Below are 13,105 nucleotides of genomic sequence, written 5' to 3'. Positions count from 1 at the left end.
TAAAACTTTTCTCTTCATATATTGCATGCTGGATGATGGACGATGGATGATGATGTCCTAAAATATTCAAATAGCTTAGAAACAAGGTTTATATATTAGATAATCAATTAATTTTTAGCTCTCTCAAACAGACTCATTCTCTCAAACCAAGATATTTGGTATTTGGTAAACCAAGAAGATTGGTGGCTGATGTCGCAGGTGCACGACGTCGCGACGATCGTCCACCCTCAAAATATGTAATGGGGGGTATGATATCTTGTAAATATAGGGAGACAAGGAATTCTTTGTCTCTTAGCAATGAAAAAATGGTGTGGGAGTCGCCACCTAGTATTTTGGTCACTAGGAACCCTAACTGGTCCCAGAGATCGGGCACGGGGACTGGTTGCGTAAAGGGAAGGTATTAGCACCCCAAATACGCCCTACCTAAGGTAAGCTGCTTTGTTTATTTGTCTGATAAAATTCAAGGTCCTGTTGTGTTTCCTAGTTGTTGGTCCGTCTATGGTTCAAGAAAAGTCCTCCTCAATAAGGAGGTCCTTATCTTATCGGGTAAAAACCTAACCGTTCTAACGTCTATGTATGTTGGTCCGTCTATGGTTCAAGAAAAGTCCTCCTCAATAAGGAGGTCCTTATCTTATCGGGTAAAACCTAACCGTTCTAACATCTATGCATGTTGGTCCGTCTATGGTTCAAGAAAAGTCCTCCTCAATAAGGAGGTCCTTATCTTATCGGGTAAAACCTAACCGTTCTAATATCTATGTAAAAAAACCATATTTTTAATATCAGGAACACGTTTTATGTATAAATTCGTAATCCCATATACTAAAATAAAACAAAAAGATTTTTTAGAATTTTTGAAATATTGGCCTAGTTCTCATGGCTTGAATAAACCGGTTATTAAAGCCAAAATGCATGCTAATACATATATTGTTTTGAAATTTCCTTTGTTGTGTGAAAATATGATGTTATAATATTTATATATATATATTGGAGAGACTAGGCCGTATTTTAAAACAAAAATGTTTTTAATTATGTATATTTTTTTTGATGTTTTGACACAAATCGGGTACTTTAATACTGGGTTGGTATCCTTACGGTATAAAAATACAATCAAATATTAATCCACTTTGATAAAAATATGCAGAAAAATCAACAATATTTTTAAAGATATTTAGGAAATTTTTGGAAAGCAAAAGAAATTTTTTTTTTTGAAAATCTTTGACGCTTTGACGAAAACCGGGTATTTTAATATCGGATTTGTATCTTTACAGTATAAAAATACAAACCGATATTAATCAAAAAATAATAATAAAATTACAGAAAATCACATATTTTGAAATAAATTTTGCAGAATTTTCTTAAATTTTTTTTTATATATATCTATATATAAATAATACAAAAAATAATAATATATAATATATAATATTACATGGGCTGGGCTGGTCTGGCCCATCCAACTGGGCCGGACTCAGCCCAAATGTGTTGGGCCGATCTCGGCCCAAAATGGACCGGGCCGATTTCGGCCCAAAAGAGAAAAACTAATGCTGCCTTCTGGACCAGGTCCGACCCAGAAGGCAGGGCTGGGCCAGGATCCGCGTGGCCCAGCAATCAAAACGGGTCGGGGGAATTATTTTCCCCCCACCCCTGCATGCAGAACGCTATTCATTCTGCATGCAGAGAAGGAAAAAACGCAAGAAGATGAAGGAGAAGAAAGGTTACCTGGCGCGGAAGGGGTGTGGCTTGCTGCGTTTCTGGCGGGGTTGTGGCGGAGGCCGGTGACTTCACGGACGGCGGCTCCAGGCGGCGCTGCGGCTGTTTCCAACGGTTCGGTTCGTTTTCTTCGTTCTTCCCTTTCTCTTTGTTTTCAGTTTGCTTTTCTTCTTTTGTTTTCGGTTTTGTCCCTCCTCTCTTTCTGTTCCTCTTCTCTTTTTTTCGGTTCCCTCCTCTCTTTCTTCTCTCTCCTTTTTTCTAACTCTTCCCCTCTCTCTCCTCCCTTTCGGTTTCTTTTCTTCTTCTTCCTCTCTGTTTCCCCCCCTTTTCCTCAGCGTTTTTGGGTCCTATTTATAGAGCCAAGGGTGTGGCTTTTTACTGCTCTCATGGGGAGCAGCTGGCCGGTCGGCCATTGGGCGCGACTGCCCAGGTTCGGCCCCCCCGGTTTTCTGGCAGGTGCGCGGCGGGTGGTCGGCCATTGTGTTCGGTCGGTGGGCTCCAGCGAGAAAGTGGCCGGCAAAATTCAAACAAAAGGCATCCCTTTTTCTTTTCTTCCCCGCTGCATGTTCGGGAGGAAGAAGAAAGAGGAACAGTGTCGTTCAAAACGACACCGTTCTGCTCTGTTTTTTTTTTTTGAATGCATGAAACGGCATCGTTTTGGAGAAAACGCGCCGTTTCATTTAAATGTGGCGCCAGAACGCGCCAAATTTCAAATCAGCCCTTAATCATCTTTTTTCGTTCAATTGCATCCCTGCCAATTTCGGTCTCCGCCCCTCTTGTTGGCCGCGTTTTTCACTTTAGTCATTGGCCTCTGATTTATGCAATTGAGCCTTTAATTGATAAAAAAACTTCCAATTTCTTCAATTAGGCCCCTGAATCAATTAATTCCAGCCCCTCCATTTACGCGTCTCTTCCAATTTGGTCCTTGGTTTCGGATTTCTTCAATTAAGTCCCTAATTGGCCCTTAAACTTCAATATTTATGCAATTAAGCCCCTGACTTGACCTAATAAATTCCTAAAAAATATATTTCGGCCCCAGAACTTAAATTTCTTCTAATTAAAGCCCAAATTGACTTAAAAAACAATTTTTCTTGCAATCAAATCCCCTATAAATTCATTAAAAAACCAATTAAGTCCATAAACATCCAAATTTGGGCTTTTCTCCTCAAATTTCAAATTTTCCTTCTCAACAGGGCTCTCCTCCTTCAAGAATATACTGTCAAAAATCCAATCTTTGTATTTTTAACCTCATTGACCCAATTTTCCGATCATTTTCTGAACGCTTTTGCCTCCTGTTATTTTTCTTAACCTCCTTTGGCCATATTTATATTTTATATATATATATTTTGTGGGGGACCCAAAAATGGGTTACAACAGCTGATACCTGTAAAAAATCATTTTTAGTAGATCTAAGAACTCTTGGATGTTTAAGTACGTATCTTTGTAAAGAGAGATTGCAATGATATTTTAGAGAGAGATGCTCTGAAAATATTTATGCAGTAGATAATGAAGATTTTTAATTCTTTATTTAGGTGGTTTAGGAGGTATTTATAGCCTTTGAACCTTATTATTTTATTGAAGTGGAGGGGTTAGAGATAGCATTAATGAGAAATGAAGCCTTTCATACATCTAAGGGTGTAGGAAGATGAATATCCTTGATTTTAGCATTTTATGTTAAAAGGTCATAAGAATAAACAAATGAAGCCTTATAGCCTAACATAGGTTCTATAATGATCTTCAAACCTATACCTATTTGGACTTAGCACAATGCAAAGCTCATAGGTGGTGGGTCTGACAGCTCACTGGAACCTTGTTCGTTTAGGCTCAGTGCGTAGCTGAACCTAAGGATGTTGGGCCAAATAGCTTGCCAGAACCATATTTATTTGGGCTTAACTCGTACCTGAATCTAAAGATGTTGGGTCCGCTAGACCCATGTCTATTTAGGTCTAGATCGTAGCTGAACCCAAGGACATTGGTTCTGACAACTTGCCAGACCCATGTCTTTTTAGGCTTAGTGGTTAGCTGAACTTAAGGATATTGAGTTTGACAGTTCATTAGAACTATGTCTGTTTGGGCTTCGTGCATAACTGAATTTAAGAATGTTATATCTGACAATTCGCTAAATCTTTACCCACTTGGGCCCTACTCTTAACCACATCCAAGAACGTTGGGCTTGGAAATGAACTAGATCCATGTCATTTGGGCTTGATATTTTTGTCAAGTCTAGGTATATTGGGCATAGACATAAGCCATGCTCATCTATCATTGAATTATCACCTTGTCTTGGGGCCTTTTAAATAATTTCTAAGGTTGAAAATTAATTTTTAAAAATATGTTGATTGAAAATTCACGAGAGATTAGAGGGATTTTTATTTTTTGTAACAACGAGGAGAAAGTTTTTAGTACTAGATGAAAACTATGTTTATACTTGATGGTACCAAAAAAACAAAGTCCAGCCTAAACATGCTGACCAAAAGAGTCCACACAAAATCAAAGTCCAAAAAAACAAAGTCCAGCTAGAGACCCACTTCATTAGTCTTCCATGCTCATGCTCCTCTCTGCAAATATTTTTCTCTCGCTTCTCATATTATCCTCCTACTCAATATATTTCTTTTCTTCTACGTTTAAGTATCGAAGGGTCCATTATTATGATGTAAGACTTATTTTAGCAGGTGAGCGTGAAAATCACCTTGTCAACCCACCAATTAATGATCAAATTCAATTCCTCATCAATCAAGACGACACAACTCTGAAAATACTAATCCACGACTGCAATTTTTACGACATGTTTGTTCAGTTATGTTATTGATGTTTTTGTTTTATATTTTTTTGCTATCTACACAGGTTATGATTAATTTAATGTGAAAAGAACTTTCACAAGTTACAATTACTAAAATTGAACGAGTCATCAATTATGAATGCGTGAGTTGCAATAATAAAAATATGTAAGATAATTTGGACTGCACATACGGGAGGCAATTAATCTTGTTTATCCATATTCTTCCATTCACATATTTCTTTGGGAGTTTTCAATGTTGCAAAATTCCATGCATGATTTTTATTAGAGCAATGGAAAAGTCAAAAGATTAGTATCACTCTGTCCAAGGTTCAGTTGTCATCGTGGTGCTCATGATGACTTAAAGATTCATGCTCTTTTCAATAAGTTTTTTTTTTTTTTTTAATTTACTTCAGAATTTTCCTTTTTCCATAATATCTATCTGAACATTATATATAATTGTTTTTGCTTTACACATCAATTTTGGATTTTGAAGAACTTTTGTAGAATGACTAATCATGAATTATGCTCTAAATGATATTCAGAAATGGAGCAGAGCTCCATGAACATGGATGGGAATTTTGTGGCTTGCCCTGTATATTCATTATTACACATTGATTTAATCCTTGATTTCATGACATTTCTCTCTTTATTTTTTAGAGAGATTCTTACAGATAACTTGGATTACAAGTAACGCAGATTTAGGAAACATGGAAGGAAGCATCATATTTCCAATCCAATTTAGGATATTGTTGTGTCCGGGAGGAAATAGGATTGCTTATATTTCCTATACAATTTCGGATTTTCCTTCGTTTATATATAAAGCAGATGCAGATGCCCTAATCCGTAGTTTCCTAGTTAGCGCTTTGTGCAAGTAAATTTTCTTGTGCTTTCTTTCTCTTTTCTGCTTACACAATCTCTTGTTTCTAGCCACCATGAAGATCCGGAGACAGAGTTTTGAACCAGATGGTTCTGGTAGCATTAAAATAGAAGCTGTTGATTTAGATGATTGGTGGGTTCTCTACAATTTGATTGTTCCTGGGGATGCTGTTATGGCTAATACTGTCAGGAAAGTTTCGAAAGACGGTCGTGTTAAAAAAGTTCGGGGCAGATTAAGCTGAAGCTGGAAATCAAAGTTGAGGCTGTAGATTATGATAAAGAAGCATCAGTCTTGCGAATTCGTGGAAAGAACGAGTTAGAGATTGATTTTGTGATGATTGGAGCGTTTCATAGTTTAGAACTTGAGCTGAATCAACCCTTTATTCTATTTAAGGAGCACTGGGATGCAGTGGCATTGGATGTGATGAACGAGGCTGCTTTTGATTCTGCTTCAGGTGCTGCCGATCTTTCTGTCGTTCTAATGCAAGAAGGATTAGCAAGTATCTTTCTTGTTCGGAGAAGTATTACTACCGCTTGTGCCCGGATAGAAGCTTCAATTCCTCGAGGAAAGAATGGGGTTACGGCATCGAATAAGTTCTTCGAGCATGTGCTGAAGGCTTTTGTGAAACATGTTGATTTTAATGTGGTTAGGTGTGCTGTGATTGCAAGTCCTGGGGATATTAAAGATCAGTTTTATCGTTACTTATTGTTGGAGGCAAAGAGGAGATTAGAGTTGAAGTTGATTATCAAGAACAAGTCACGGTTTGTTCTTGCGCAGACAATCTCTGGAAACAAGCATGCTTTGGAAGATGTTCTTGGTGCTCCGAATGTCATGAACTTGATTAAAGACACTAAAGCAGCACAAGAGATCCGAGACCTCAAAGATTTCTCTGACATGCTTTTGAATGATTCTGCTCGAGTATGCTATGGGCCGAAGCACGTTGAGGTTGCACAAGAAGAATATATGGCTATACAAACACTTCTCATCACAGATGATCTTTTCAGGAATAATGCTGATATACCGACGAGGCGAAAGTTTGCCCATCTAGTTAAATCAGTGAAGGATTCAGGGGGGACTGTTCATAGATTTTCATCAATGCACGTTTCAGGAGAGCAGTTGGCAATGTATTCCAGCATCGCTGCGGTTCTTCGATTTCCTCTGCCGGACCTTGAACATATTGAGGTGTAATGAACAAAGGTTGAGTTTCTTTGGCTTTAAATTGTATCATTCATATCTGTCCAGTTACTCAATTAGGCAAATGGTTAATGATCTCAAAATTGCACCCCTATTTTTAAAAAAATTAATCATTCTTTTTCTGATATCTTCTTATTTTCTTCAACATCTTTCTGGTAAGTACTGGGATGAGAATCCATGCTAGTTCTAAGCAAAACACAAGCTTGAGACTGCTCCATTGCTGATAAGTTGTTTCATGTTATAGTGCTCGCATCATACATGGCGTGGCGAAGTTAGAAACAGAGGAAGCAAATGTTTCCACAACCAGCAATGAAAAGTGATACCGGATGTTAGAGGAGACACCCTTCGATGAGACAACGAGGTATATAGGCTTGTTAGTATTTCGAAGTATAATCCTATTTGATTGAGATGGTAACTAGCACTCTATCCATGCTACGTTCCAAGTAGGATCTCAGATTAATTTTTAATACAAGAAAAGAAGCATATTTGTCTTATGAATGTATTTTTGAGTATTCTGATTTTTTTAATTAAAAAATAAAATGATATTTTTATATTTAACAAAATAAATTAAAAAACACAAGAAATTATAAATATAAAAAGAATTATCAACGATAATTAAATAATCAAATGGGAAGCTAACTTTTCAAATAAATAGAATGTTCTATTAGTACATCTCTACAAACCTACATAATATATAACATAATATCATATTAATTCATTAAAAGTTTTAATTTATTGAATAGAATGTTTTATAACTTCTCCGCAAACCTATATAATATATAATAATTTAATTTACTATTTTATTTAACATCCTTATATACAATATTATATATTTTCTTGAAGAATTATATTTCAAAAGCTATTAGTAATGCACCTTCCATCGACCAATTATTATAAGAATCCAAATCGAAAGTAATGTAAGGAAAATATGTTAAAACATTTCGGGGTCGGGGAAGTTCTTCTGTAATGAAAATTTGTCTTGAATGAAGCTATTAACAAAGGAGAGGTTCTGATGAATCACAGGTAGTGCATTTACTTAAAATGCCCATGGATTGGATACACGGGTTGAGAGAAAGACACCTCTTCATGAAAACTCAACAAAAATTAAAACCAGTGGAAAAGAGTGCTAGCAAGATGATATACCCAACTTTCATGGCATATACATAGTTTTAGTAAGATGTTAGACTAAATTCCTTTAGGCTCGGCTACATATTAGGCTTAAATGCTTAGGGGTCTGACAAGATGTTAGACTCAATTCCCTTTGGCTCGGCTACATGCCAGACCCAAATGCTTGGGAGTCCGGCAGGATGCTCGACCTAACTCCCTTGGACTTGGCTATGCGTTGGGCCCAAATGTTTATGGGTTTGACAAGATGTTAGATCCAACTCTCTTGAGCTTGGCTACACGCTAGATCTAGATACCCTTAGACCTAGAGGGATGCTAGACTCAACATCCTTGAATCTATGATCATCCTAGAACCTAACATATAATAAGGGAACCTAAGGTTATCATCTCTCTACACCCTAACGGTATAAAAGTCCTCTATGATGGTGTTTGGTTACTGCTATGTTATAGAAGGGGCATAGACAATGAAGACATAAATATGTTTAGTTAAAGAGACAAATAGATATATAAAAATAAATATTTCTCTGGAACAGTTTTAAAGTGAATTTATGTACTTTCAAATAAGAGGTACATAGCAAACATGTTTTAAAGACAATATTTATTATTTTTTTATTCCTAAACATCCTTGTAAAAAACTTTTAATTCTAAAATTGTTTAAGTAAGACTTGTAAGGATAAAAATGGTTATTATCATAGTTTTAAAATCCAATTCGATGTTGATCCAGGGTATAGCCCTGATCACTAGTCGAGGCCTGGGTCAAGGATTGGGTTGACCCAAGTTAACGTAAAAATAAAAATAGTTATTATCATAGTTTTAAAACTCGATTTAAGGATCAACTCGAGGCAAGGTCGAGTCACGAGTGAGGTTAACCATTGACCCGGATCAGCATAAAAACAAAAATAATTATTATCATAGTTTTAAAACTGACTTAGGGGTTAACCCGGTATAAGGTCCGGGTCATGTGTCAGGAGGATCAAAATAAAATAAAAATTGTTATTATCATAATTTTAAAACTTAATATGAGACTCAACCAGGGGCAAGGTCCGAGGCACATATCAGGAGGGTCAACTTGGGGCAAAGCCTGAGGCATGAGTTAGGGGGTCAATGTAAGGATAAAATTTGTTATTATCATAGTTTTAAAATCCAATTTAGGAGTCAACCAGGGCAAGGATCGAGGCACGGGTTGGGGGGGGTCAACCAAATTAATGTAAGGATAAAATGTGTTATTATCATAGTTTTAAAACCCAACTCGGAGGTCAACCAGAGCAAGACCTAGGTCAAAGGTTGGAAGAGTCAACACGAGTTGACCGAGTCAAGGTATGAATAAAAGTGATTATTATTATGGTTTTAAAACTTGACCCGAGAGTCGACCAGAGGTGAGGTTCGAGTCACGATACAGGAGGGTCAACTCGGCTAACCCAAATTGTTTTTTTTTTTAAATAATCATAGCAACCTTGTTTTGACCAATTGTTTTTCAAAAAATTCAATGGGTTTTTTATCCATATTTTATCCTAGGTTGACTTGGGTTTTTGACCGGATCAGGTCGAGTTAATCCTTCCTGTATTTTTTCCTTAAACTAGGATAAAAAATATTAAGGGTGAAATAGACTTTTTCATATTTTTTTTTTTATCTTGTTCACAAACAAATAGAATCAAAGACAATCACTTTGTCTTGTATATCACTACCAAACAAAATTTTATCCCCATATCTTTTTTTGTCATGTTTTCACTATTTTTATTTCTTCTATTCCACGATCAATGGTAACCAAATGCGAGCATCATTAGGTTCCAATGATGAACAAAATGAAGGCTTTTCAAGAGAATCTAAAATTTATTTAATTGAAGATCAAATCTACTTATGCAATAGCAATAACTAACTCATTTCGGAAAAATTCAAAATTGAAATAATTTATCTATTTATACCATAGATAAAGAATATGTGAATCAATTTCAAAGCATCATTAATACAATCCTCAAGGATTTCATTTTCATTATAAACTTTGAGGATCCCAGTAGCCAATTATTATAAGAGTATAATAACCATCCTTTTTCTTTCTCCCTTTTTTTTCCCTTTCTTTTCCTTTCAATCTCAAGATGATTGATATATATTGCAATAGTACCCGGAGGGTAAAAAAGAAGAAGCAAGCAGAACCAGCTTATCTTAATATTTCAGTAGTTTTACAAAAAAGAGTCAAGGAAGAATTAATTTAAACATTTATTAATATATGAAGTGTAAATTTTTAGATACAAGAGAGAAAGTGTCATCGCGAAGAAACTTTAGGATGTTTAAGGTAAATTCTTTGAAAAGTTTATAATCCAAGACATGTTTGTTAGAAAGCAATTTCTTTGCTTTCCGGAATTGCTTTCTTTGAAAAAGATGTGATAAAAAACCAGTAAAACATTAGCTAGTATGGATTGAAAATTGAGGTAATTGAATTTGCAACAATAGAGATCATAAATTTGATACACAAGAAGCGTATTCTAGAATTTTTTTTCTTTTCGTTCTAGATAGTGAAGGGGAGTCTTCCATTTTATCCTATTCATCGGTACTAATCATAAATAGTAGAATTTTTTTTTATCCCAACCCACAATCTAAAATCTAAACGAGGAGCACATATAGCCTAGTACATGTTCCTCAATGCTGAGGGCATTCCCCGAGAGCGGGGGATTTGGTGACATTTCTGATTGACTGTCTTGTGTTTTTAATAAGTTGTTTAATAGTTGACATATTGAATCATATGTATAATGAGCTGGTTTAGATTAATCCTAACTGGATGTACTAAAATGAAAAAAATTTAGTTTAGGATCTGCTAAAATGAAAAAGAATGTGGATGATACCAAAATGAAAGAAAACTGCATATCATGGGTTAAGTTAATTATGATAAAAGAAAAGAAATCTTGGATTGGATAAAATATCAAGTGAAAAATCTGTTTTTAGGGTTTGTTTTTGTTATGATTTTCTTAATCAATTCAATATAAAAAATACTAATAAGTGCTCAATATATTTATTAAATATATGGGTCCATTTTGCTTAATAACCGTAGATTAAATAGCGAAATCAAAATCAAGGCAGTTATACCAATCAATTTGATACTCTTCCAACCAAGAAATGAAAAATAAAACTAAACTAATTGCACAATAAAATAAAATGTATACGTTTTTTTTTTCATTTCCATTTACATAAATATATTCCATGGACCTACTCTAAGAAAAGAAAGAATATTAAACACCGCATCAACCTCCATGAACGGTTGAGAAGACTCCACATGTTGCCTCCATCAATTGTTGGGCAATCATGACCATTGATGCCGGGACACTCATTGTAACTAGCAAAAGCATTCCTAGGGCCAAACTAGGCCTTGTATTCATCAAATGCAATTGCAAAAACCCTACAAACTTACATATAAACTCGTCATAGGATGTATAGCACTGCTTCTCCCACTCCATCCACTCTTCTGGAGGCTCATAATTTCTCTCCACCATTTTCATTTCATGAATGCGTTTCCTCAGCACAAGCATGCTTTCATCCACGAGCAACTCTCCATATCTCAGCCACTCTTGGGAGTTCTCTCTCCGAGAAGCGAGAACAACCGTGCCGCTTGACCTCTTACCACGCCCATATCTGCGTTTTTGTGGGAAAGAAGGAAGTAATGAGGAGCAAAGAGGAGCCGACTCCATTGCTAAAAAGCTTTTGATTGATCAAAGTAGATGAGAAAATGCGATGGAGAAGTGTAAGGTTTTTGCCTTTTTGGTTCTGTATTTATAGATGGATGGATGCTAAGATATCAAGATCTAATTAGACAAGGCTGGAGCTTTGTTGTGAGTCTGACACGTGTCCAGTTGCATATTTGGCGTTGTGATTTAAATATTAGTTCCTTAAATCTAAAGTGATATCTGTCAGTTCCTGATTGGTCTTCCATGCCTTGGGAAGCAGCCTTGCTGCTAAGGGTCGGTGCTTCTGTTTTGTTTACATATAATTATTTTATACCTAGCAGCGGCCAATGTGCCATGTTCGTTAACCATATTGTGATCGCACCCGCTGGGAACCATTCAGGCTGTTATTTGTTTCTGTATTTTAGAAGTAATTTTTTAAAAAATTATATGTTTTTTATTTTTATTTTAAATTAATATTTTTTAATATTTTTAGATTATTTTGATACGTTAATATCAAAAATAATTTTTTAAAAATAAAAAAAATATTATTTTAATATATTTTTAAATAAAAAATATTTTAAAATTCAACCATTATCATTGTAACACTTTCATTAACCCTGCAATCTCCATGGAAAAAGCTTTACTCAGCCGTGCCAAATGATTTTTTTACCATGTCTATTTGAGGAAAATAAACATTAAATGTTGAGCTGATACATTTATAAATCAGAATGATAAGTTTGAATTTAAGAATATGAAGAAAACATTTTTTTTATTATATCAAACTAATCTGACTACCGCGTTCTACGTATTTAGATCTATGTATAGACATTATTAAATCAAGGTCAAGCCTTGTTGTGAGGCGAGCAAATGCGAGTTATTTTTTAAAATAAGGTAGTGGTAAATGAAGAACAAAGGGAAAGAAAAGATATCCATTAAGCTCGGGTCCTGTGGGGATGTTTAACTAAATATGTCATCGGCATATAAATCACTCCAAAAAACATAAATAACGATTGCATTTAGTTCAGCCATTCCACCGTCAATCTTTCTTCTTGTTGTTGAGTTTCTCAAAACATATATATAGTAAAAATAATAAATTTAAAATTTTTTAAGAATCCTAAAAATTCTGTTAAATAAATCTAAAGTTGTTTAAGATTTATGTAAATATTATCTAAAAATCAAATATTCTTTTAAATTTTAAATATTTGCTTCAAAACTGAATTGTTGCAAACCACAAGTCGTTCAAATATCTAATTTCTAATGGTAATCCACATAAACCATTAGTGAAAAATTCATTAGACCCTTCTAGAAGAGAGAAATTGCTACACCTTAGAAATTGTTCAATTGTACTATCCTCACCTTAAAAAATAAGAAGCATATCATTCTAATTATAGAAAAACCTAAAAATCCTATAAATGATAAAATTTCAATATCCCTCCTTAAATAATATCACATATATTAATTTAGACTAGTTTTAGAAATTTATTCAATCAAGTTCTTATTTAATTATTTATAGGTCTAGAATTGTAATTCCTTGTAACTATTACATTCTAGTTCTCAGTTTCTAAAATTTATTTACTATCAAGTCACATTTGATTAATCATTCCATTTTAATTTTTAACTAATGGTTCTTATGTGTGTAACCCGTTGGGTTCCCTAATAAGTTGATATAATATAAATCATAATCCTAAATAAAATAAGATTAAATAATTTAATTTATTATCAATTTAATAATTGATTGATTTATAGTTGAAGATCAAATACAAATTCTAA

General features: G+C 34.7%; 1 protein-coding gene and 1 pseudogene across 1 annotated transcript; one reads left to right on the top strand and one right to left on the bottom strand.

The window, feature by feature from the left end:
• The first annotated feature begins 5,418 nt into the window (after nucleotides 1-5,418).
• LOC133698781 (protein PELOTA 1-like) lies at nucleotides 5,419-6,551 on the top strand (annotated as a pseudogene).
• A 4,261-nt stretch (nucleotides 6,552-10,812) lies between these two features.
• On the bottom strand, nucleotides 10,813-11,438 carry LOC133698185 (uncharacterized). Its single transcript, XM_062121035.1, has one exon. The coding sequence runs from the start codon at nucleotides 11,357-11,359 to the stop codon at nucleotides 10,916-10,918; it is 444 nt and encodes a 147-aa protein (XP_061977019.1). The 5' UTR covers nucleotides 11,360-11,438; the 3' UTR covers nucleotides 10,813-10,915.
• Nucleotides 11,439-13,105: the final 1,667 nt, after the last annotated feature.

Source organism: Populus nigra, chromosome 7 (assembly GCF_951802175.1).
Source record: "Populus nigra chromosome 7, ddPopNigr1.1, whole genome shotgun sequence".
Classification (NCBI taxonomy): Eukaryota; Viridiplantae; Streptophyta; class Magnoliopsida; order Malpighiales; family Salicaceae; genus Populus; species Populus nigra.
Note: the sequence above shows the minus strand (reverse complement) of the source record. Positions and strands in the feature narration are given on the sequence as shown.

Coding starts and splice junctions, on each gene's coding strand:
- LOC133698185 (XM_062121035.1), bottom strand. CDS start 11,359: ATGGAGTCGGCTCCTCTTTGCTCCTCATTACTTCCTTCTTTCCCACAA.